The sequence below is a fragment of the Bombus impatiens genome, unplaced genomic scaffold, assembly GCF_000188095.3.
Source record: "Bombus impatiens unplaced genomic scaffold, BIMP_2.2 scf_1445, whole genome shotgun sequence".
NCBI lineage: Eukaryota > Metazoa > Arthropoda > Insecta > Hymenoptera > Apidae > Bombus > Bombus impatiens.
The window spans coordinates 1,788-29,121 of NT_177864.1; the positions used below are offsets into that span (position 1 = coordinate 1,788).

The 27,334-nt window shown below is 41.9% G+C and overlaps 1 protein-coding gene across 19 annotated transcripts; it reads left to right on the top strand.

Moving 5' to 3' along the window:
* Nucleotides 1–27,320, top strand: LOC100744039 (sodium bicarbonate cotransporter 3). 19 transcript variants are annotated; one of them, XM_033324065.1, is made up of 24 exons: nucleotides 2,717–3,230; nucleotides 7,573–7,703; nucleotides 8,325–8,465; nucleotides 10,118–10,183; nucleotides 11,566–11,704; nucleotides 11,803–12,022; nucleotides 12,130–12,253; nucleotides 12,635–12,811; nucleotides 13,143–13,205; nucleotides 14,033–14,137; nucleotides 14,856–14,959; nucleotides 15,036–15,221; nucleotides 18,714–18,920; nucleotides 19,000–19,412; nucleotides 19,479–19,644; nucleotides 20,031–20,189; nucleotides 20,317–20,466; nucleotides 20,564–20,839; nucleotides 20,919–21,308; nucleotides 21,393–21,500; nucleotides 21,570–21,704; nucleotides 23,536–23,714; nucleotides 23,788–23,902; nucleotides 24,614–27,025. In XM_033324065.1, the coding sequence occupies exons 1-24, from the start codon at nucleotides 3,199–3,201 to the stop codon at nucleotides 24,689–24,691; spliced, it is 3,864 nt and encodes a 1,287-aa protein (XP_033179956.1). In that variant the 5' UTR covers nucleotides 2,717–3,198; the 3' UTR covers nucleotides 24,692–27,025. The 19 variants fall into 19 exon arrangements, 17 of the variants coding, with proteins under 17 accessions (XP_033179944.1, XP_033179945.1, XP_033179955.1 ...); XM_033324053.1 differs by lacking the exons at nucleotides 2,717–3,230; nucleotides 13,143–13,205; nucleotides 14,033–14,137 and adding exons at nucleotides 1–261; nucleotides 1,015–1,232 and having other exon boundaries at nucleotides 24,614–24,697; XM_033324054.1 differs by lacking the exons at nucleotides 2,717–3,230; nucleotides 13,143–13,205; nucleotides 14,033–14,137 and adding exons at nucleotides 1–256; nucleotides 1,015–1,232 and having other exon boundaries at nucleotides 24,614–24,697.
* Nucleotides 27,321–27,334: the final 14 nt, after the last annotated feature.

Sequence of the window (27,334 nt, forward strand, 5' to 3'; positions counted from 1 at the left end):
AGTAGCAGTATGCTCGCGCCGCGGATACGCGCCGCACGTTCCTCGCTCGAGTCCTTGCACACAGTGAGCAAGCACACAGCACAGGGGTTCAACGACTACGTTAGCGACGTACTCGCGTACTCGAGCCACTCGATCTTCCTATTGCTTCCGATTTGTCACCGATCCGAGCCCAGCCCAAAAGGATTTTGATTCACTCCGTTTGGCCGCGGCCGTAGGAACATGACATTCCACTGCTATCTCAAGGGAAACTCTGATTGTGAGGTCTCGCGCGTTAAACTTGCTCGGTGGTTGACCCTTGCCTCTCCTTCTAATCGTTTCGCGACCTGACACCTGTCATGACCGACTCTCGCCCAACGACTTGCCACTGCATTTACTCGTTTACCTCGTTCTATCCATTTAACTCGCTAAAATGAAAAGTTCGAAGAACGAAATACTTGTAAACGAAAGAACGGACAAAATTATCGTTTTATACCTCTTCGTACAAACAATATGGAAATAGAAAACTTTGGTGCGTCTGAACACGCGATGTTTGCATCATTATCCGTGGTAATGATTGAAAAATTAAAGGAATAACTTGGTTTCTTTTTTAACTAATCTGATCGACACGCAACTATCGACAATGTTTCCATTATATTACGCGATTCTTAGTTTTTAAATCGATAACAAGAACATGAACGTTTAAAAAAAATCTGCAAATGCTCGAGCACGTTTCTAGATTTCGCTTATCTCAGAGGTAAAGTTACATAAGTACAATTGCAAGCACAGCACTGAAAGAATAATATCTATTTAGATAGAGAGAGAATGGGCGAGGCAGTCGATCGCTTTGTATTTCGATTCCCAAATGGCAAGATGGTGTTAAATTGGAAAAGCAAGGGAGGGGCGTCGATGTAACGAGTCTCCGTTTTCGAAAAATATAACGCGTCGTTCAGCTCGCTATAATCTTTTATCTCGTGACAACTCGTTCGCGTTTTCTCTCCGCTCGAACGTCCACATCTTCGCCTTTTCTGCTTTTAGCGTGCAGCTCTGTATTCGTGGAGGACGTAAAATGACATCCTAATCGTGGATATCGGTGGATCCGGTGGGTAGCGATCAAAATCGTGAAAGTGTACCGATCGGTGCGCCGACGTGCGAGTTTTCGCGCGGTGATGCAGGCTGCCTGATATAACGCGATCGCGTTCCAAAGAAAAATACTCGCGATCAAACGACGTTCGAGTCTTCCAGCAAATTAGAAGGTAAGCAAATATTTTAATATCGTCTTTCTCGTATCGGTACCTGAATTACCCGAGAGAATTCTTCGCGTACTTTGGATCGTGTCAGTGGAAACCTACAAATACCTGGAAAGGTTGTGCATCGTGAAGAAACGATTTTCATCGATACACGATAGAGCTACTCGTAATGAAAAACGAATGAACAACAGGTAAATGTAATGAGGCCATTAGGCTGATAAGCGCTCCGTGAAGTGTCTGCTTATCGGAACTCTAAGCTTTATTTGTAATTATATTTTACTTAAGTATGATTAACGCACTTCTTTGAAGATTAGTCGTTAAACGACTTGGATCTAACCAAGCGATAACGATAGGCGAAGCGGACAATCGTTGTTTCCTTGTGAGAGATTCCTTCTTGATTGACACTAGAAAGATAGGCGATGCTCGAACGAACGCTAATAAAGAATAACTTAACACACAGTGAGCGCGTGTCCACTGGCGTTCGTTTTCCGTAAACTGATCCGAACTACCCGCGCAACGCACAAGAGTGCAATAATTCGACGATAATATGTATATATATAATTCTTGATACGTATAAACCTGATACAAATGCTTTATGTTTTTTCATGAACTGTCAGTCACCGAACCGTGTTATTTTTATCGATGATTATCAAAATGATAATGATAATGAGTGAAAGGTTAAACAGTTTGCTCATCGTTGTTGACGCGCCGCGATTGCATGCCCCACCTTGGTCACAATTTCTTGCAATCTCACCTGCATTCGATCACACAAATATCTCGACTTCTAACTAGTTGATACTGGTTTCGAGCGGTTTTCATCGATTCCTTGGTATTTGTTGATCGCGAGATCCACACGACAAGTCAGTTAGTTTTTGCAATCGTAGCATAAATAGTTTCGACGCGCGATCTGACCTATGATCGTAAAAACGACGGTGCGTTAGGGACGCGGAGCACGGCTGCTCCGAACCTGTCAGCCAAAACGGAAAAACCTGCCTCGAAAACTAGCTGTTTGGACAAAAATTAGCGAAGCGCTGCAAAGAGCGAGCAAACAGACAACGCGGTATCAATTTCTCAATGCAAACGTTTGTGAATTACGCGAGAATTGATTGCGTCTATTTAATCGGCACGCGTGGCCACGCTCACACGCTCCATTTTCTTTTCAAATATCACCTATCTATCTCGAAAGTGGAAAAGACGTCACGAGAATATGAAAAGAGGGAAAGTTGGTCGTTCGCGAGGGGGAAAAGGAATTACTTGGGACATCTGGGAAGTCGCGAAACTCGTAAGTCGATTCTCCCGCATCATTTACGCGAAAACTCCACCGGGTCATTTGCGTCACGAGACGGAATTGGTAAAATTTGTGAGTCGTGAAACAAAGTTGCACACGTTCGAACGATCTTTCGGAGAGCACGATATTGAAGTATTATCTGAGTGGAGTTGACTTATCAGCGTTAGCTGTGCGTATACGAAACAGCAAATGACCGATGACTACTATCAAACTATGCGATGACTGGCTGACTAACGTTCCTCGACTGCCACTGACCATCGTCCACGGTAAGCCCTTGGAACACAAACACACATCGGCGTCAGCTGGTCGTAAACAGTCGATCGGCGATCATCGCGCTGCTTGGACATACGTAAACGTGCGTATAAGCTACGTAACGAGTGTGAGAGTGGGCGCGCGAGTGTGATCAACCGGTGCAGACCGCGATTCCGCTGTCTGTCTAGCAGCCTGTCGTGCCAACGTGCCTTCGTGCCAGCACCGTGTTACCGTACCAGAAAGTGTCTCATCGAGAGTGTATCACGCCCACATTGGCGTTTCTATTTCCACGTTACTCGAATTCGGCCATGAAGACCGTCTGACCGATCGCCATCCAACTACTTAACCCCATCGTCGTTCATCCGCTCCGATCGTAGCCATCGTATCATCGCAGCTTCCTCGCTCGAGTATCGGAGGAAGAAACGTCGGATCATGAACTCTAACGCCTTCGGGTACGATTCGAGGTAACCACATTTATCCTTGGTTCGATTTACAAGGAATTGGAGGCGCGCATATAAGTACGATGTAAATTTCCAACGACCTTGAACATGCAACAACTCGCGCCTTTCTCGCCAATTTGTGACATAATGAAAACGATCAAGAAGCATTATATTCGAGTTGTTTGACTTTGGAAACAGAAAACGCGAACACATTGATTCGCATAATGAAAGAACAGTGTTGTTCTCTCGAACGTAACTTCTTGATTAAAGGAACAAAAATGATGGCACGGAGGTGCACTTTAACCTCGACGTTACTCAATACGATAGATAGGATCTTTATCGATGGATTGTGCAAGGCCGAATTTTTAGGTACATAGATTATTTTTATCGGCTCGTTTAAATACCGAAAGCATTAGACGCTGCCCCTTTATCGTCGTTCCGTAAATGAGAATTCCTCGTCATATCTATTAGCGTTTGTCGATAGCGTTCTTTCCACATTCCCTAGCATATTTGCACTCGTTTCCGTAAACTCAAATGATACCAGCCTCAAACACTTTTCCATTTGTTAGCGCGTTAAATAAAGTGACTATACTTTAGAAGCTTTGATTTATCTGTTATCGGTGTTATCACGGTCAATTTTTCATTTTACTCGACTTTGTATCGCTGTACATCGTCATTGGATTTTTCATGGATATTAGTCTGCAAAATTATACAAAAACAATACACTGCAATATCTATCCGTCTATTTTCTTTCAGACGCGATTAACAAATTGCACGTTAAACAAAATCTCCTAAACTTTGCGTTTTATGCAATTTCACACCGACAAGCATATCGATATAAAATAAAGCAAACAGCGAACGGAAAAAGCAGACGAAAATACATACGAAAGAACTTGAAGAAACTAATTGTCCAGGCGATAAGTCACGCTATATCGTTGATATCGAGAACGAGGTGATTCCGAGCCGTAGTTCGCGATTGTCGAATACGAAGCGCCAAACATGTACACATGTATCGCGTCACTGTATATGCCTATTATTTTCTATTATTTCCGCCGTAGTTTTCCAAGTTTAACATGGTAGTCGGTACCACCTTGCATGTTACTATGCTCTTGCAAGTGATGCGCGTAATACGCTACATTGCGAAATTTTCTTCGCAGCTCGCCAACGCGCGAGAATAATTTCAATGTTAAAGCGCATCGCTGCTTTTCCGGAACAATGTCATTCTAACGATCTGGTAGTCCAACTACAGTCATTACAATGAGCACTATATACGACGAAGAAACTCCGATGACTTTTTCACCGCGTATACATATACATGTATACGTCTGTTTGGATCTCGGTTTAGAAATTAATCGAAATTCAACCGATCGCGTCGTCTCTTGGCAGAGAGCCTGCATCGATCGCGATTCTCCTCGGATCTTACGAATCGAGCGACTCATAGCCCACTTGGTCGTCGATTGTTTTGGCGACGACTGCCCGTAACTGACGATTATTTCGATCGTTATACTTTTACGTTTCAATTATACAGACCGGTATCCGCGCGAGCGGCACAACTTTGTCCCAGACGATAGCCGTTGGTCGAATTACAAAAAATAGCGTATCGCAAGGACTTTTTCATTTGACGTTGTTATCGCTCGTTAATGCATTTCATTGAACGGTCTGATGGACCTTTCCGTTGCTTAGTAATCGTGGATTTCGTGCGCTTTTAGTATCGTCCATCGCACGCGTTTCACTCGCCGGCATTTCGAATTTGTCGCGTGCATCGATCAGTTGACGCTTGGCTTCGGTGGAACTTCGAAAGTACGAGAAATTTTGGAAGCCAGAGAGTCGGTATGAATCGTCGTATTTCCCGTCTTTTCGTATCGACGAACACCAGATTGACCTCCAACAATTAAACAATTATCGTGTGCTGCCCTCGTTTATTATGCCACTCTCCCTTCGTCGAAGCGGCAGACGAGATCGTCTATTATGTAAAACTACATGTATATGTATGTATACACATAGGTGGGACATAGATAATCATAACCCGGTAATTATCCACTTGACGGCTGGTAATCCTCGGCTGACTGTTTGACGTTTGTCGCGATCTTGACATTCCGGCAATCGGCCTCGATTAGAGGAAGCTTCTTCGAATGCTTTGGCTTCGTTACACCGAAAATCTGATCGATTCTCGCGGCCCTACTATCTCGCGTATTTGGTGAACGCGTTTCCCCGCATCCCACGATACGAAACTTCCACCAACGTTCGTGCTTCGTGGAAATTTAATCAGACGAAGGAGCAGAGAAACCGGTTACGAATTGCGCATCTTCGTTTTACGATTGTATCGAAATGCAACTTGCATCCGTGATAATACGTTTATTGTATTCGTAGTCAAAGATATTATGAATATTCGCTAGGATCGAGTGCCACCAATGCCTCGCAGTGATTCAAAGGATTTCTCACGATATAATGATAGTAATAGTAAAATAGATCATAATTATATCATAAAATATATCATATATTAACAGACCATAAACCAATTATATGTGTACATAACACGACAATCATATAAACATAGCTTGAAAATACAAAAGCGATATCAAACCGCTATCTACACTTGAAGATTACACAAGCTGCATTGCAACGAAGAGATATTTCCGGCAAAAAAGTCGAAGCAGTCGGCAAAGCAATTTGCACAATTAAGAATACGGTGCAACGGGCCCGAACAACCGCATCTTGAACGTACATTGTTAATATGAAAAATATTATTTGTCCTATATTGTTAACAATACACTTCAACCTTCTTCCCTCGATCTATACTCTCCGACTTTCCCGTTTGAGAACGTCGTTTACTCGTCCAAAGCAAAGAGAAAATACGAAGGCAAACGTATGGTAAAAACGGAATAATCGATTGCATTTGTACATATAGTTCTTCCGGTAACAAATTCTCTTTCACGATTAACTACTGTCATATATGTACATCTTTATGTGTTTTTCAATGGCCCTTTATTAATCATCGCGTTCATCGCTTGTTTTTACAGCGATGTAGATGTAATTTATTATTATTTATGATTACACGTAAGTTACTATAAAAAACAGAAAATAAGTTATTACGCGTCTTCTGATCGCGAAATGAGATCGTGTAGCATCATATGAAATCGGATAGATCGTTAAGTTTCTTATGTAGCGCGAAACATTCACGATCCGCTCGTAAATTCTTGTCTCCTGGTCAATGTCGTTCGGAACGTTGTCATCATGTTCGTTGCAATTATTACCCTTAGCGAACGTGCTGGTTTCACGTAGTAGACGGCATCGTATCGGCGAAAGAGCCGCGTTTTTACGATGCTTTATTACACGAGATACATATGCGATATACTCCGAGCTAATCTGCTTCGACATAGCGATCAGGTTGTGTCTATAATCGCACGTGTCAACCGATTGCGCGTATCGCGTGACAGCCATTCACGATCTTCGTGCAACTATTACCTACGTTAGAATTTCGCTCGTTAGTATCGTCGATGGAAAAACAAGAGTTGCTTCAAACTGACGGATGTCACACGTTTTCATCTATCTACCACGAAGATGACGCGTCTACGAGAAACGAAACACGAGAGATACAAAGTCAATCGCGTGCAGCACAAACACTCAGAACTCCTGCCATTGTTTCGCGAATACATCGTCGAGCATTGTCGACGTTTATCACGATTAGAGTTCTCGTCGTGCGTAATTAAAAATGCAACGAACTATGGACCCTGAGGAAATATCTGTCAGCTATGATTCATCGTGAGTGCTCGTATTTGAAAAATAGGCGACCAAATTTGCTGCAAATCGCTACGCGTAAAGATTCGATAGCAAGTAAGCGAGAAGAGGGAAATAAGAGAACGCGTGCGTGCTCGCGCTGCAACACGAACAAAGTACTTCCTGTCGAGGAAGTTTAATTATTATAAAATCGCGTGTGCATCGCCAGTAACCGCGAGCAGACGACCGTCCCCGCGTTACTTCGCAATCCCACGCGCGTTTTTCCTTCATAAGCGTCGTTGAAAGACGAGAATTCGGGGGAACGATTTACACGTTATCGGTACTTTTGTCGAGAGTCGGATATATTCACGCGTCGCTACCGCAGCGGACGAGTCGCTATCGTATTCGTGCGAACATCTGTTCACTTCGATAACGAGCCCACGAAATACACATCTTTGAACGCGTCGCTGCTACTGCGGCGAACGAAGGTAAATCGTTCGCGGTGTATCGAAGCTGTCGAATTGAAACGAAACAACCTTCCAACCTTCGTAGAATCACTTTGTTAAAAATTTTTGTGATTTCACAAAGAATCAGAAAAATTATCCTAACCATTCGATGATTACACGTGTGCGTTTGATTTATTTTTTAGACCGTGGATGCAGCCAGGTATCGGAGGCGGAGGTGGCGCGGCCCACGTAGGTGGGACAGGTGACGACGAGGCTCCGAAAGATCCCGGTGTTCGGATCACTCATCAATCTTACACCGAGAAAGACTTCGAAGGTATCGAAATTTCTTCCATTTATATTCTGATCTTCTTAAAAGATTCCCACCGATTATCGAAAGCAGCTTTCGCACCTTTATGTTTCTTTGCGATTTAATCGGGCCGTCGATGTCTACCGTTCCAGCGTAGGTCAGCTGGATACACGAATCTGGCTTCGGTGTTTGCTCATAGAACGCGTTGCCGGTGCTTCGAAAATCGTTATTTCGTTTAGCAATGTCGCGATCTTCTCGTCTGCGTTGAACGTCGGGCTCGAGGTCACCTGTCCCCTTGCGATCTTGAACCGTCGACATTCCACAGACGAACAAATCGATTCGGATTATCCGGCTGACTCGTAACTATTCGCATCGACCGACGTAAATTGATCTAGCCATGGTAATAGAGCGGGTGTAAAAGGTTTAAGAAACGTGGAGATGGAAAGAGGCAACGGGATTATAAAGGTCTGTCGGTCGTCGGTCAAAGATAGGGGAGACACCGAGTTTCCTCGACCGATAGAGAAAAGATCGCGGTGAATTTCTCTTTCTGTTGTGCTCGATAGGATTTTTATTATCGATAATCGTAGGAATGTCGTGGAACGTCGACTCGAGAGCCACTGACGCGAGTTCTCTTTCATCTGCTTCCAGGTCACAGAGCGCACACGGTATATGTGGGCGTGCATCTACCAGGCGAAAGGAGACATCGTCGTCATCACAAGCACCATCATTCTCAACGTCAGTTGGGAACAAGCAGTACCGATAAGGAGAATGTCGACAACGATAGGCCCAGTAAGTTTTCTCCTCGTTTGCGTTTCTGCTTCGTACGCACCCTCGTTCGCTTTCTACCCTCCGTTGGATCTTTCCCTGTGTCGCGTCGCAGCCCCAATTGTTCTAAATCGGCTACTTATCGGACCGCGTTCCAGCTAAAGGGTTACCCGTGTTTTTTTCCTCGCAACTAACATTTCCCTACACCGTTGGTTAATCCATAAAATTAAAACCGCGACGGATCCACGCCCATCGTTTCGGTAAAACGATCGATCGGTTAACGCGCCGTGCCGCACCGCGCCGTCCCAAACTGAGAGAACCAACCTAATCTCGTCTCCTCCGAATCCGTATCATGTGTTTCCCTTTCGGTAAAGGACGACTGACGCTCTCCGACGTAATCGATAACCACCGCGAATAGAAACGGGAGACAAATGTCTCTTGTAGGTCACGAGTTTTCGAGACTAAAGTAGCCTCGATGCTACTACATCGAACTTAGTTAATCGCTCTCGTGCGGCTTCAAAAAGATCTACTATTATAGTTGGCTGAAGAAAGGCACTTGAAGTCAAGATACGAAAGGCTGGAAATTCTCACCAACTTCTTGGTTCGCTTGATTTTCACCGATCCGTGGAGGTTCCGACGAACGAACCGCGAAAAGTTTCTGACACTGTGCCACGTCGTTAAGATCGCGGAGCATCGCGAGAAAGCCGTTCGCGTGCTTTCGCACGGCTATTGTCGGAAATAAAAAAACGAAACAGCGTCGCTACTAGCGGATGCTGAAACGGTTCTTTCGTCTGATGTACGCGCGCGTTCATACGGACCGTAACACTTTGAAAACTACTCCGACGGTTGGTTCATATCCATTAGCGGTGTCGTGTCGTTCAAGTAGCTACCGCAGAACGCGCGGCTAAACGTTACATGGTATGTTGCACTTTGCGGCATTATTGAACGATATGTGGCAACCAGCCAACCACTTGTCACGACTTCTCTGGCTGTTCACCCTATCTTTGGCACACTGAATATAAGAGGGTGACCGATATCGGATTCTAACAAGGGTTTCCAGCCCTTGTCTCGCGAGATACTTCGCGTCCATTCCTTGTTCTTCTTACAAGAAGCTGGGAAAAGATATTGGTAACAAATTCTTATAGAAACGCGTTCAATGTATAAGTATGATTCGCGTTTGAGTAATACCAGATCGTTGGTCTGGAAACGTGTCATCCTCCTAAAAATGCTGACCGCAGTTCCTCGATCAACGTTTAATTTCTTCGTCCCGATAAAATAGATTTATATATATATTCATTTGATAAACCTATGATTCTATGCTGAGCACAGTCGTTTAATCTCTATCGACGTTATGTGAATGTATATCGAAGCTATGACTCGCGTTTTCTTCCCTTCGCCCCGTCACCCGTGTCACCTGCAAGCGACATTTTTAATTTCGTCCAAGAGAAGCTATTTATGTCGCAAACCTTCTGGCGAATATCAGCCACCTGGCTCCAGGTAATTTCTCGTTGATTCGACGAGATGGCCACGTTTCGAGGTTGAGAAGCCACGCGGAAACACTCTTGTACGACGTGTCGAGTCACCGTGAAAAACGAAACTATGAAAGAGTAATTGGGAGAAATTCGTAGTTGATCGGCGAACTGGCGTCAATGTTTGTTGTATCGTTGACGTTTCAGGACAATTGCTGATGACTCGAAGGAGTCGACTATCTAATATCTGCGATCCCGACGGCGAGATGATACGTAAGCTAAAATACACGTAACTGAATTCTATGTATTCTCGGACACACTTACCAAAGAGATCATTCGTACGTGAAGATGAAGATACCTCGAAAATTCCATTTCCCTGAACTTTCAGTGTTCGCTTAATCGTTCAGGCGCATTTAAAAAATGTAAGAGAAAGAATCGACGATTTAAAGAAACAACGAAGAGCAATTATACCTGAGGATCTTGTCAAGGCTGCCGTAATCGCTCCAGCAATTTGGCGAGTTATTACGTTCGATTAGATTCGTAATTTGTACTCACGTTGTAGCATGATCCAGCTCGAAGAAGATTAATATTTATCAGATCAAATCGTTATGTGTACGATATAATGACTCACGACTTGTTACACTATTTATTGCTGTTACATAAAGAGTGCTGCATTCGTTTGCGTGACGCGATTGCGTTAATGTAGATTATCTTTACGTAAATATTCCGCGAACCAAAAAGATTGAATTTTCTTACGGCCAGCGAAACGAAACAATAATTTATAATAATCCTAATCGGATACAACCATACGAATGGTCTCGTTAGATATTTTCCGATATGACACTCGACTCTACTTGCGATTACATGCATCACTATAGAACAGCTTGCGATAATTCGAAAAAAAAAAAAAAAATACATTTCTAACACTTTTCTTAAGCGTGTGCATGTGTCGTTTGTCATTATGCACGCAATATTTGCGTTGATCATTCTGCACTGCTCGATCTGATACTAGCATACTTTCGCTCTCAGAGTGCCTCGCATTTTCGAAGGTGAACTTGTCAGCTCTCTTTTCGCAAACTCCACGTTTCTTCCCTACTATTTAACGATGTACGCACAACATTCTTTCGTTGTTCCTACAAACAATGCACTTGAACTGGCTGAAAACATCGTTTATTGCACTGAAAAACACAGTTATAAGATACATACGTACCAAAAGTCATTCGATATTCATTTGAAGGTGGTTGGAGGTCATATCGATATCATCCGAAGGTCGTTCCATCATATCAATGTCATTACAAGATCTTTCATAGTCATCTCAAGGTCGTTTTGTCATTCGAAAGCCGTACAAAGATCATTCGAAGCGTCACGTGAAAGTCATTTGACGGAGATGGTTTCGAAACCGCTCAAGATCATATCATATAGCGATCACCTATTTGTTTCAGATCATCGTAAGGTTATTCGCAGTTCACCCGATGTCATTTCAATCAACTTTAAAAAGTTACAAGTAGTTGAAATATCTCGATATGGTGTTTTCTCAGACGTGTTCTCTTTCTCTGTTTTATATAATGTATACATAAAATGTTCCGTTGTTCCGTTTGTTCTTTTACCAAACGACAAGAAGCCTGATGGTTCACGAAGCACGTCTGAAATTACAGTTACACCGCCAGCCCAGAGGGTGCAGTTTATTCTGGGCGAGGAAGTCGGCGACGATGCACACGAGTCCCACCCCCTCTTCTCCGAGATGGAGGAGCTCGTCAAGGATGGTGACGAGATGGAATGGAAGGAAACGGCCAGGTAGTCGCAGCTCCTTAGAACCCTTTATTCTCGGCAATGACGAAATTCTTTCCCGATATCGGACAAATATAATATTTATCTTGACATTTTCCATTCAGGTGGATTAAGTTCGAGGAAGACGTGGAGGAGGGTGGAAATAGGTGGAGCAAACCTCACGTAGCGACGCTCTCGCTGCACGCTCTCTTCGAGCTGAGGAGCCTGCTGTTAAATGGAACTGTGATGTTGGACATGGAGGCGGCGAGTTTGGAACAAATCGCCGATTTGGTACTCGATAACATGATCAACAAGGGCTCCTTACCGATCGAGGCGAGAGAAAAGGTATGGATGGAGGCTCGTGACCAGACTCTATCTCTCTCTCTCTCTCTCTCTCTGGCTTATGAAATGTTGAAGCGCAAGTTTTAACGAGGAAGCTATTTGGAATACAGGTCAGGGAAGCTCTTCTGGTGAGGCATCGGCATCAACACGAGAGACGCAAGGATAACAACATGTCCAGGCTACCAATTATCAGATCCTTGGCCGAAATAGGTCGAAATCATTCCTCTTCGAAGAGTAAGTTCGCCATCATGCATTTTCGATTAGATCATTCGATGTTACCTGAGAAAAAGGGTATTAATACTTAGCTATCGCGCGTGCGGTCATTTGAAACAAAACGCGTTCCTTCGATTATCCCGATTCGATCAAGCGTATACCTCTTTTTAAACTCTAAATATTTTCTGCACTTTATTTCTTTTCCCTTTTGCGAAAAATTTAATTTGTTTAAGATATTTATCTGTTATATTATTTGTTTACTCGACATTATGCCAAACATGTTGAACGAGAAATTGGAGAAATGTAAATGGTATGTGAGTGGGGTCGAAAATATCCGGCAGCACTTTAGACCTTTCAAAATTTCCTCACACTAAACGCGTGCAACACGCTCGACATTTTCAGATTCCGACTGTACTTGTGGTTTGCATGCGTTGTTGACGTCAGATTTACAGGAGCGTCGCGACGCTAGGGACGCCTACGCTCCCTCCGTCGCTCGCAGTAGCAGTTGCCCGAATTCGAATACGGCTCTGCTTTCGAAAGAAGCGAAAGATCTGAAAGGACCGTACCTTCTAGTTCCAGGTATAACGTAGGCCAGACTAAGGCTAAGCAGCCTCGATTGCCTTGGGTTACGGTGCTTTCGCAGCTTTCTACATCCCTTTGTTCTCATTGTCCAACAGTATTCAACCCTTCTCTACGAATAACGTTTTAACCCGCTATTAAACATTAACCTTTATTCACGAATAATTTGTATAAACGTGCACGCAAGATTCGATTCGTTTTCATTTTGCGTAAAAATTCGTCAATATGGTGTACAGTGGCTACATGTGGCTACATGGATAATAAGTCCATCGACTTCGCCTGAATCGATCGTGGTACGAATATTTATACTTGTTTCTTATTTTTCAATCAGACGAATTCGGCATTCCCCACGTGGTCGGATTCACAGCATGGTTCGCGATGTGTCAACTAAAAGGTTAGACTGTCAGGTGGTTATTGTTCTTATAAATTTTTATCGATAGAGCACAAATCAGTGTCTTTCGTACTCTCGTCTACTTGGTAATTTTCTGCATTTCGTTGTCTCTTTTCCCCTCTCTCTCTCTTTTTTTTTCACGTTCTCGTATATATTCTAGAACCGCAATAATGTAATATTTCCTGACATATATTTCCGTATCGATTGTGCATCGTTTCCCACTATTCGTTTTTCCGTGGACTTCTCGGTGTTCTACAGTAATTAAATATTGCACAGAGCGCGTTCATTATCGGTCGGTCTCGCAAAAGCGGCTCGGAAGGACGCTCGTGTCTGGCGAGTGTCGGCCGTTACTACTGCGACCGTGACGCGACACAGATACACGGAATTCCAAGCAATTCTTTTCACGTTCTCCTGAGATAGAAGCCGATTCGAAGGAAGTGCACGATCGCGGGAACGCATAGGTGAACCTTCACAGTACTAATCAGGAGGCATGATCTCTCTAATTGTATAATATGCACGTGACTCAATGTATACTTTAACTACTCGATATACTTTGTACTAGTAACTGTCATACTTATAATCGACTAACGTCTGCCTTTTCAGCGTTCCAACTAATCTTCCTCTCCTGTCTTTGCGATCTTTTATTATTTCCCCTAAACGATAAACGATTACGATCTCGCGAACGAGTTGCGAGTTGGAGCGAGTTTCGCTCGATAGGCAACCGTTGGCGAAACGTAGTGCACTGAATGAAAATGGGATTTCCTTCCTCCTTGGGTCCTTCCTCTGTAAATAAAGAACGATCCTGGTGTGTGTTTCATGCTCATTTTTAGTGGAGGAATCGAATTCTGCCCCGGCGATCGCCGGCGCTACAAGTCACGGCAGTGGGCCAGCGCTGAATGCCGGTAGCCGCTTCCTTGCCATACCCGGTAATCCCGGTAAACTGCTTTACTGTGCTTGGCACTTTTCTTATTTTTTAACATATTAGAGAACCCTCTCGTCGCCGTAAATTTCCCGTAGCAAACTATACGACGCTATAATCATATCACGTACTCTCTCAACACGAAAGTCTAAACGACGAGAGAGTATCACGAGTTGTCGGAATCCCGAGTCGAACGAACGCTCCGCGATCATCGAGGTTGAAACGACGATGTTTAAAATAACACCTCTATCGGCAAACGATTATTGAGGGCAAGTGGGAACACGGAAAACAAAATCGACTCCGTCCTCGAGTGGCCGCAGCTATGTGGTCAATTTATCGGAAAAGTTTACCGTATTGGTTACCGTTCGAAAGGATTGAGTTACGTGTTCCTGATATTTAACGAAAGTTCTACGTGCTTCTGCACGGGGAATCTTCGAATTGAAAATTAACGTTCGCGTTAAAAAAGGAAAAGCAGAAGTAATTCCGATCTACGACGTAATCTCTTCGTTCTTCGTTGACCCGCGAAGTCTCTATTATCAGATTCCCGCAACTCGGAAACGCTTTCGACACGTGAACGTGGGCCGCAACTATCTAACTTTTAGCGGTGCTGGATAGAGGTGGTAATTGAGAGGAAACGGAAAAATATGTAGCTCCTCGATTACATTGCCCACGCGACTTCTCGTTGTAATTTACCTTGGGAAGACGCAGTAGGCGGTAAGCTAGATTTCTTTCAGGCCAAGAACCAGGCACCAACGGGATGGATCGAAGTCCAAGCAGCGTGTCAATTAGCCGAAATCACAGTTCGTCCGCCTTAGAAAACGGAGACGCAAATCACAAGGTTCGTAGACTTTAACGATCTCATCCATCATAATCAGACTGTGCGCAGAAATGTTTCTTTATGGTCTTTTCACCAGGGTAATACTCATTTTATGCGGAAAATACCAGCTGGAGCCGAGGCGAGCAACATTCTCGTAGGAGAAGTCGATTTTTTAGATAAAACGCTGTCAGCCTTTATTCGGCTAAGCCAGGCGGGAATAATGGGTGACTTAACGGAAGTTCCTGTGCCAACAAGATTTATATTTGTCCTGCTCGGACCTACGGTAAGATTCGTTTGAAATCTAGACGAAAGCACTTTGTCGATGAGTAAAGCGATTTCAGTTGGAATATCAATTGTAGCGTGCATCGCTAACAGAGCATCAATTGTGTATACCTATCGGGCAGATGTGGATTCTCGGGTAACTCGATGAAAAGCTCCTTTCGCGTAATTAACGTTTTAACGAAGCAATTGTCTACTCTGATTGCCTGGACTATTCTCGATCTCGAGAGAGCGATATACAAACCGATTTTTACCTAGCTTCGGTGAGAGCTTGATTTTTTCCAATGATTTGTCGCGTTTCTTTTTCATCAGCGAACGTTTTATCTTTAGTTTATCGACCACAATGAATCTTCAGGTGACTGAAGCGATCCATTTCAATCCACTAGACTAGATGAAACGACTTCGAAGCATTTTTGCATTGTGCACAATTCTAATCCTTTATCTTCGATATATTTTTCTTTGTGTTGTAAGCTTTCGCCAATCTTTGCTACAGAATCAGTAAATTAATCTGCTTAATCTGACATAATGAACGGATTCATTTCTTTAATCGATCACTCACCGATGTCTTATTTTAAATCTATTTTAGGGAGGTATTCTGCTCAAATTGATATCTTTGAAATAAGGTATAACTAATGGTTATTTTCTAATAATATTTTTATTTATATAATGATCTCAAAGGGGTGGTAAACGTGTTGACATCTACCGATCATCAAACAGGTCAAGCCAATATTTATAAACATAATGGGAATGGGTTCATTTAGATGGGAATGATTGATTAGAATTGAATTCATAATCCCAAAACATTATAAAACTTCTCAGAATATTAATTTATTCGCTACACTCTGAGATTATTCATTGTTAGCATGTGTACAAATACTATGACAACAAATATAAATAACGGAATAAATACAGCTACAAAACAAGCTCGAAATAATTAATACTTTTTTATTCTGATATAGATTCATGAACATTGACAATTAACTAGTATTAGCCAATCAATAATAAAATCATTTTTTACATACAAATGTTTCGTTCATCGATACTGATTCGATTCGTTAGATGGTCTATAGGAGATACAATCGCTCATACTGAAACGGTCTGTCAAAAATATTTAAAAATAAAATTCAAAGTACAGAATCACCATAAATATATTATCCATGTATGTGCAATGTATTTTTATGTATAATTGTTGAAATATTATGAACACGTATGAAATATAGCGAGAAGAAAACTCGTGCACTCATCGTAATAGGTTCACGCTACACAAGTTGTCATGCCAGGATCACGTTTTACATAAACAATCGTACGTCCAAATGTCTATATACTAAAAATGTTACTTCTAATTCTACGTTATAACATATTTTACACATTCTTGCACTGTCTGTAGGTTTAATGCTTTGTGATTTTATATTCATAGATTTTCTACACTTTCTTTCACGGATTCTATTGCTTGCAATACTCTGAATATCATTATCTCGAGAACTCGATTGTAGATTGTTTTCTGTTTTTTTCTTTCCCTCTGTTTCTACGTTTGTAGACTGTATGTATGTATATAGGTGATTATAACCTCTCGCTGATATTTAAATCCTACTACTACATCTGACACCATGTACCTTATCTAAACATTGTGACAGTGTCAGAAGCGGAGACAAGCGGAGCAAACTGAGTTATCTCTTGCCCCCTTCTTCCCGTAACATTCTGACAATCAAATTCTCAACTCCTTATTATACTTTCTTAAAGAATGTTTGTAAATAAAACAGCGATGGCTAAGTTGGTCGAGGCTTGGATTCCTAATCGAAAGTTCTTAGTTTCGAATCCTCGACTTTCAATTAATTTTCAGCATCTTCTGCAGCTCTTCGCAATCTATTCGTAGTTGGTACACTGTGTTTATTGCAGTGTGCAGTCCTCTAATGATTCGGAATACTCAAGATGCTCAGGATGATCATCCACTTGTGGTGGGTGTTTGATATTAGGGTTCCTCCGTATATCTCCTCCAACTGTTTAACATTAATGAAAAGTAAAAGAGCAAACAAAATTGGGTAGATTCATGTGCATTGTGTCTTTTCTCCCATTTTCCAAAGGAACACGCTACTACCAATTGGTATCTCTTCATCTTCTGAAGAAGTTTTAACTACACATACTTATAAGATTTATGTCAGAAAACAATGCACATGAATTTACCCTATTTTATTTGATTTTTATTTTTTATTGAGAAACATGCCAAGTAGTTTCTAACTTTGAATCTATTCTGTTTTTTTTCTTAACATTTATTCTCAGTTACCACTTGGTTTGTTCCTTACAAAGATCATCTTGTGTTTCCCAATCTTGTAAACTATCTCTTCTAAAATCTGCATCTGCTAAGTGTTCCTTCGTTTGTGGCATAGATTTTGGCCATGTTGCAAATGCATGTGGTCTAGCATTGTAACCAGCATAACCAGGATATACTAGTTTCGTAGTCCTTCCCAGACTTAAACAGCAAAGTTTAGCTGTGATTGATGGTTCTAATTTCATTGAGAAGTTATGGTTATCAGGACTAGATGTAGGTAATTATTTATAAATACATTTCTACAATTATACGTATGTCTGTACTTCTTGGTAATGGCGGTATAACTGCTGGATCCACTCCAATTAGTACATTAGCACAATTAAATTTGCGAATAAAGTCCTTCTATCCAATACCATACCTTTGCTTGACATTCGAAACATGTCACTTTATCACTTTCGCTTATGCAATAGTATCCTACAGCTACAAATTTTTTCGGTCCAATGTATGGTATATGTCAATTTTCAAAACTCTGAAACCTTGCTGCTTCAAAACGATAAACAATATTATCTATTTCTTCGCTCGAATGTTGCAGCAACTGGCGATGATAAATATACATTTGCTCGAAGGTTTGAAGTTTGTAACGTTTCCAAAGTCCAGCGTTTTATGATACAAATCATCTTATTTAAGTTATCGTTAAAAGTGTCTTCAAACCTATTTACAAAAAATTGCAACCGTTAAATAAAATATTATTAAAATATTATTAACTTACAATCGTGTTTTCTACAGTAAGCAATAAGTATCTTCCATAGTTTCAGTTTCATTTTATCAATGGTAAAGTTTACTTTCAATTCCATATAATAGAATTGCGCAACGTATGAAATGTGCATATTTAAATGCCGCGTTGAATGTATAATCGTGCTCTATATTTATGGAACATGTCACCCCTATTTGATAAAAGAGAAGGAATAGGAGGAGTTCTAAGTTCGCTAAATGACTGCAATGTCGTTATGATTCGCGAATGACGGAGTATCACGGGCTTTTCTTAACACATAACGTTGTTCTTAACACATCGCACGTGAACGAGAACTTCCGACAACTTCCTCTTTCTCTCGATTCTTAGTTGTTTCGTGCGTAATAAGTTCGTTTATTGATATCTGGCATTCCTTCTCTATCTATCCTGAACTTTCACAATTTCCTTTAACCATAACATACACTTTGTTTGCATCGTAGGGTGGAATCACAGGTTTCCACGAGATTGGCCGTGCCATGGCTACGCTGATGTCCGACGAGGTCTTCCACGACGTGGCGTACAAGGCCAAGAACAGAAATCATCTACTTGCAGGAATCGACGAGTTTTTAGACGCTGTTACGGTTCTACCGCCAGGAGAATGGGACCCTGCGATCAGAATAGAACCGCCTGCTGCTATTCCTTCGCAGGTAAAATATACATGAGAAATCATTCGCAAATCGAGAATTTTATATTTTCGTAATCAAGCATATCGATCGATCTGCTCAGGATGTAAGGAAGCGGCCAAAAGAAGAGAAACCGAAGGAAGACCTAGACGACGAAGCAGACGAGCAAAAGTTGAGGGAAGAATCCGGTCTCTCGAGAAGTGGCAGGCTTTTCGGTGGCTTGATAAACGACATAAAGAGAAAAGTTCCGTTTTATTTTTCCGACTTCAAGGACGCGTTAGCTCTTCAATGCGTAGCCTCTTTTATCTTCCTGTATTTTGCCTGCCTCTCGCCTATAATTACATTCGGTGGTTTGCTGAGCGAAGCCACAGGCAAAAATATGGCCGCCATGGAGTCGCTCGTTTCCGGTTTCGTTTGCGGCATCGGATATGGATTTTTCTCTGGTCAACCTCTCACCATTCTCGGTTCCACCGGCCCGGTCTTAGTCTTCGAGACGATAGTCTACGAATTTTGCAAGTGAGTAGATTCTTACGACGTAAGAGGTTTCGTGGATAACGTAAAAGTATATCGTTATGTTCGTAGGAAATCAGATTGGAACTACATGTCATTCCGCTTCTGGATCGGCTCGTGGATAACACTGATTCTGGTAATCCTCGTGGCCATCGACGCTAGCGCTTTCGTGTGCTACATCACGCGGTTCACGGAGGAAAACTTCGCCACTCTGATCGCCTTTATCTTCATTTACAAGGTACGTGACCGATATTCTCATCAAGAACAACAGGAAAAGTAAGTTTCACTCGCAAAGAATCCGTTTTCGTTACCTACGTGAATCTTAATTGCGCAACAGTGTCCTTCTGCTGCGATACGGGTTAATTGGATATGGTGTAACTGTGTGCGCTTCGCGAATCGCACAATCAGCGAAATCACCGACATCTGGGTCACGAATCGCAGTGTACGCGTCTAATCGAAGCGTTTTAAGCGGGCTTCGAAACCGTGAGCCGAAAGTTCGATCGACCTCGATCTTGAATAGAGGGTGGCAACGACAATCGAACGTTCTTAAGCTTTAATTTAATTCGTCAGCTTTTAATCGAGAGTATTCGGAGAGGAAATCGACCAAAGATTCACGCGTTTCAGGCCATCGAAAACGTATTGTCCATCGGCAAAAAGTATCCTATAAATACTCATGCGAACGAACCGTTCAACTACGAGTGTTGGTGCAAGCCGCCGAATGGCAGCCTACCGTCTAGCTACGACAACATTAATTGGACGGCGCTGGATCAAAAAACATGCCAGGTTAGTTGAACGTCAGCGTCGAACTACTCGTTAGCCGAAATTACAAACCTTTTGCGGCACCTTGATCTTAAGGCTGACTCGATACAGCGTTATATCACTGATGAGAATGTCGTTAACTTTCTTTCAGAGTTACAACGGCACGCTGGTGGGCGATGGTTGCAACCTACCGCACTACATACCCGATGTGTTCCTCATGTCAATTATACTATTCATGGGCACATTCTTGCTATCCGTCGAGCTCAAAGATTTCAAGAACGCTCTCTTCTTTCCATCAAAGGTAGTATTACATCGATCGTCGTTAGCCGCGTGGAAATCAGCGTAAAAATCGGTAAAAGCTAGCGATCAAAGTCTCATTGGTCGCGCGTACCATACAGGTCAGACAGGTGGTCAGTGATTTTGCGGTGATCATCGCGATATTTTCGATGAGCACGCTCGACCATTTCGTGAATATTCCAACGCCCAAGCTCGAAGTACCGGAGGAATTCAAGCCGACGTTGGCCGGTCGGGGATGGATGATCTGGCCTTTCCAAAGCAATCCATGGTGGAGCGCCATCGTCGCGTGTCTGCCAGCTCTCTTAGGCACTATACTGATTTTTATGGATCAACAAATTACAGCCGTGATAGTCAATAGGAAAGAGAACAAATTAAAGGCAAGTGTCTATTCCTCGTTTGAAAAGCGATCGAAAAGTTGCCCGAAAGGCATCGATAAAGTGTATCGTTGGTGTTTAGAAAGGATGCGGCTATCATTTGGATCTGTTCGTCCTTGCGATCCTGATAGAAATTTGCTCGGTGATGGGACTGCCCTGGTTCGTCGCGGCAACGGTGCTCTCGATCAATCACGTGAATTCGTTGAAGCTGGAATCGGAATGTGCCGCGCCAGGTGAAAAACCGCAGTTCCTCGGTGTCCGCGAACAGCGTGTTACACACATTTTAATTTTTTTGATGATCGGCTGCTCGGTTCTGCTCACGCCAATGCTGAGACACATACCGATGCCGGTGCTGTTTGGAGTTTTCCTCTACATGGGAGTTGCTTCGTTGAAGGGACTTCAATTTTTCGACAGAATTTTAATCATGCTGATGCCGGTTAAATACCAACCTGACTATATGTTCCTTCGGCAGGTAAAATAATTAACAGCTAATGGTTCGTGCGTTGCTCAGAAACCATCAGATCTTTCATAATCCACTAATCGTAAATTGTCGTAGGTACCACTGAAACGCGTTCATCTGTTTACAACGATACAGTTGACTTGTTTAGCCTGCTTGTGGATCATCAAATCTTTCAGCAGCACCTCCATCCTGTTTCCTTTGATGGTTAGTCGTTTATCAAATGATAATAAATTAAGATAACATCGTTTCTCAAACAAACGATATTTTATACAGTTGGTGGTGATGATTGGGATACGAAAGTCCTTAGACTTGTTGTTCACTCAACGCGAGTTAAAGATCTTGGACGATGTAATGCCGGAACCAAGCAGGAAACACGCCGAAGATCTACGACAACTGGAGAGCGGCGAGGTTAGCACCGTGAGACGAGTACTAAATATCATCATTGGTCGTAAATAGCACAAAAAAAGTGATCGCGTGGCGAATATTTGCCCCGTGGTCACGGTAACTGTCGGCGATTACGATGAACCCGTGTTTTGCCGGAAACGCAGCGAACGGCGCGATATATTAACGAACGATCATTTGCACGTGGTCTAAATTTTGCTGCACGTGTTCTAGCAGACGGTCCTCCTCGACGTCGTTTTATCGCTGTTTTCGTTAATATCTATCCGATCGAAGCAATAATAATAATAATAATAATAATAATAATAATAATAATAATAATAATTTGCCATTAAACAACGTGCCTGAACAACGAGAATGGCTCGCACCAAAATTGAAGAAAACAAAAAATATATTCGGTGGTTTCGTAAACGTTTTCGACCAAAATAATTTTCGCACAACTATGCGTGCCAAAATACTCCGACCAGTATTAATTACATGTAATAGTTGTTTCTTCGAATAATATCTAGCATTTTGGACACGACTGTTTTAAAACATAGATAAATTTGTTATCGTAGTTGAATTACATAGATTTGTAGGTAATTGCATATTTATTAAAAGTATACCATCGAAAGATTCGTAAACACGATAATAGTAACATTGCTTACCTTTTGTCGGCCTACCAGATTTTATTAAAACGCGGACGAATCTTCTTTTTGTTTTTTTAATTGAATATACGAAACGTCGTTACCAGTTCGTGACAACACACGCAAAACTATAACGATGCCAATGTTTCGACAAGCATTTGACACACATGTATCCGCTCGATGTATCGTCGAACACAGATTGCCTACCTTAACATATGAAAATACATTATTGTTTAAGAACACACACAAATCTCTATGTAATCCTAACTCTCCCTTACGAAGCATTTACCGACACGTTTGACACATAGCACACGAGTCAAACACGCCCCGTTTGCATGCAATCCTAAGTTCCCGACACGTGTAAGATACCAGGCTACACATCAGATCAGATGGACCTTCAGCATCGAACAGAAACCTTTCCTCGCTGTTCTCGCGTATAGTATCCGTCTTTTTATCAGATATATATTATTTCCAAGCACAAGATCCAAACACCATAACTTAAATACGCAGTTAAGGAGACACGCGCGTTTTTTTGTGGGGAAAAAAGAGGGAGAGGAAAAGGTAAAAAGATAAAGTTCTCTCAGAAAATCGGACAATCAGGGGAAAGTCGATGTGGAAATGAAAGAATGCCAGAGACATAAAGGTACCAGTGGTCGTCGAATCCTGCGGCTGTCATCGGTACGTGACCATAAGCGCACGTCCATAGTTCCTCGACCTCGAGAATAATTGTTACATTTGTATCTACCTTCCTGCTGAAGATCACACCTTTATTACGCTGAACTTCAGACGTCGTGCACTGCGATATAACAAATTTGATCACGATCGCGATCGCGGCAACGATGGCATAGACTCCGTCCATCGTTCCAGCGATTCGTTCTATCGATACTGTCATTCTGGTATCGTTAATAAGTAACAAAACAATTGAGGTGATTCGACTCTGCACGAGTCACGAAGGCTACTTTTCCACGCGATACCTGCTCGTTCTCAGCCGAATGCAAGTTTCATTTTCTGTCTTTTTTTTTTTTCCTTTCCAGCTCGGACGATGCTAACCGAAATATCGCTTTCCTTTTATACCCAAATCCACCGTTCTTCGAGGTCTGTGGAGTACGGTAGTGCCGAGAGTTTTGCCGAGTTCAATGCATGGCTTGGTTTATTTTCTTTTCCGAGACCAACGAGAATAAAGCGCAAAGTTGAGTTTACGATTTGTCCCTTAGGAACAGAACGAGTCTATGGCATACGGACCGTCGGGAAACATACAGATTTCGTTAGCGAACGGCAACATTATGAAGATCCCAATGGCGAGCATCAATATCAGCGAAGAGGTGAATAAAACCGGGATTTGGCAACAAGTGAACGAAAGCAACGAGAAAACGAAACAAGTGAAACTTATCAAGTACGTGTAGTCGATTAGGATGTAGATAGATTAACGACGTGAAAACGACGTTGTTAACTTGGCTGGAATTTAGCGCGGGAAAGCAGAAGAAGCACTCGAAGAAGGAAAACCTGTTGATGGCTGACGAGACTACGAGGCTGACTACGATGACCGAAGAGGACGAAGATGACAGTGGAATCTCTATCAAGGTGACAAACGTAAATGACTCTAAATTCTAACTACCACCACGATCACCAAACTGATAAATCACATGGCAAGTCACACAGCAAGAGCACCAATACACCGGCATGCAACATACCCCCTGTACGCTACTGTGAGTAAGAATATAAAAGGGGGCTGCACGGAACCCTCGGAGTCGTCTTAGATAGATCCGTCCTTAGGAACAACGACGACTCTGATAGAGAAGAAGACCTACTTTCGCATCCATTCTCGATTGTATCCGATGCATAGTTAAGTTGCAGCATGCAGTGTTCGCCAATAAGTATCAAAATAGAAAGCAACAGAAAAGATATCAGTGGACTTGATTTTCTTTCTATATGTCCAATTATCAAGATAGAATCGAGCAAAATTTCATTTTTGCATGTGTTGAATTTTATTGTTCGCACTTTCATATTTGATCTATCATTTGCACGCATTTATCGATAGTCGAGTGTAATTTTTCGTATCCATCCATGGATAAGAGAAATTGCGGAGCGATATTATCAGTTGCGATAACGTAATTACCGTGACATATAGTTTTTACAACCGTAACGAGTGGTTGAGTTCGATCGTCGGAACGAATAATCGTCATCGCGGCTCATTCAAAGATTTCTATGTACGTAGATGCTTGTTTGAAACGATTGGCTTCTCGTTAATGCGCTTCGCGAAATTATGCGGAATGTTTGATTTAATCGTTTCAGGTAGACTTGATACGATCGAAGGAAAGCATCAGCCCGTTAACGATTAACGGCACTACTTCGGCCGAGACTTCTGTCTAACAAAAACAACGCTACATTGGGAACGAACGCTCGCGATCATCTTTGAACGATCACTCGATCTTTGAACGATTCCGAAGATTCTGTTTTCCTTTAGTTCCAATTTAAACGGTACAAAGCACGTTTTGATTTTCCTCGTACGCGTTATCGTCCAGTCATGGTAAACGCGATCATAGTGGTCAGGAACAGTCGAGAAAAGTTATTACAAGGACAATATTTTATAGGAAATGGAATTGCACGCGAGATTATCTAATTTCATCGCGTTGTAGCTTGGACGAGTACAATTAACAAACGCCATTGACGGATACCTAGATGTAGCTGTCGTGAACCTTTTATTCGTAAAAAAGGAAGAAAAAAGAAACGCACACATCATTGAAACTTAAAGTAGAGCGATCTAGATTTAAGATTGGATTTGTTGATAAATCGACGCGTGAATTGTCATCGCTGGATCTCGAATCTATTCTTGTCAGTGCGCAATAACGTATACTTGTAATCTAGCGATTATATGAATTAAGTAGTTTGTGCCCATAGAAAGTACGCCAAGAAAACCCCTTTGGATATATCGACGTTTCCTTCGAGGGATGTCTCGCAGAGGAGCTTGACCGATACGCGTCGTCGATCGTAGAGAAAGCGCCGAAAAGGTCGGTATTACTCCTAGTGACGAGACTCATTTTTCACCAACGCTCATGCAACATTAACAACATTCCTTTAGCACGATTGGATTTTATTAAAATTGTTCGAGTTTCCAATACACGTCAGACACCGGCCAACAGCGACAATATATTCGTTATACGGTAAATGTACAGCATCTTTTTTACGCTGAGAATAGGAAAATTCGATTGTGTGGAAGAAAAAATTCGTACGCAAGGATATTAGAGAAGAGTTTTCCATGTTTTTTATCGAAATTTTAGCACGACTGAATTTCCATGCGTAACGCCGTCCCTTGAAGGATGTCCTTTTCGTTCGAAAAAAGGAATAATGAGATTTTTAACGTACTGCAGTCTTTCAGAACATTGCGCGGATCGTTACACGAATAAGCTGTTATTTCTCCTTCTTCGCCGGTTTTCAACCGACACAGACACGGAAACGAACCGATTGGTGCGAGAATATTAGAAGAGAATAATTTCATACGATATTTTTCAAGCGACACGTTATCAGATTATTACACGTTGGAATAAACCTCCGAGGATTTGCAAATCCGCTCGAGAACTGCGTGATAAGTTCGTCGATAAATGAGATTAGGTCTTCGTATTTAGTGAGAAGATGAGATAGTAGCACTATAGATTAATAATAAAGAGAGGTAAGAGGCATTAATAGGCCTCCACCTGTATATACAACATATATTGGAACATCTCTATCGATATATGTATTATACATACAGCAAAGTACGATACGAAGCAGCCGTTCGTCTTGATGTTACGTGTGTTTGTATAAATTTAAGAAAGAAATCCGCTCGCAGATCTATACACGCTCGCAATGGGAAAGAAATTATAGAAGCGCATGCGAGCGTTCTCGATCCCGTTTCAGACACATGTTTGCCATAAGCTAACGGGCTACGATCGTCATTATAGTATTTTAAATGGTTGTGATTAGAATTTTGAACATTTTATGGATGATGTGTAAGTACTTCCTAGTGAAAGAACAGTGATTTCAACAATTTTGTAAATCTTACGCGACGTAAACAAAATTCTGCTTTAAAAGGTTCGCGTAACAAATTATAATAACAGAGCAGTGAATGAGCGTGATATGGTATTCCGCTATATTTTCAATTTACATATTTTTTAAAAATCGCGAACACATTTGCTGCAACTTTTTACAAAGATATCCCGAGAGTGTGCCGCGCCGTGTTTAGAAGACCTAGTTTCCTATCCAACGTATCTATTTGCAACGGAATACCGTTAATGATAAAAATGGATACCGAAGTTGAAAGCGTAGAAATTTATTTTAGGTACTGAAATAGAATTTTGTTACGAGCAATAAGTTCAGCGTATATACGCGGAGTTGTTTATCCTCGCATAACATCGCATCGAACATCATTCAATTTTCATCATGAATAAAAGTGTACGTAACAAATAACTTCCTTAATGATTAACTGTAGTTCGTATAAAGAATATACACACTTTGGACACTTGCTTCGGTGGTCATAAATGTGTGTATATATACGAACAAACGAGGAAACTCATTGCGAGCAACAATGTATATAATCAGTTGCAATCATATAATTCGCTGCCATGCATGCAATCGATGTATTATTAGTCCTCCTTAACGGAATTGCTGATAAATCCTGATGAAAAAAGAAAAAGAAACAAATACAATATTGATTACCCACAAAGCTCATTTTTTTCTCGATTTATTTTCATTTTACATGTTTACCCAATGCTTGTAAGCTTCGATCATAAAATGCAGAAGTGAGCTCTTATTCACGTCCTACATCAATTTCCTAAGCATCCTCCCTTTTCTATTATTTCTAGGTTTTCAACGACGAGAAACAGTATCCGACGTTCGAAATGACGTTATTCTTACGATGATCATTGCGTGCAATTGAAGGGGTAAGCATCTGCAACCGAAGTCGCCACTTGAAATTGAATCAGAATTACCATACACGTAGTCACTGTACTCGATATCTAATAACAAGAAACAAATATC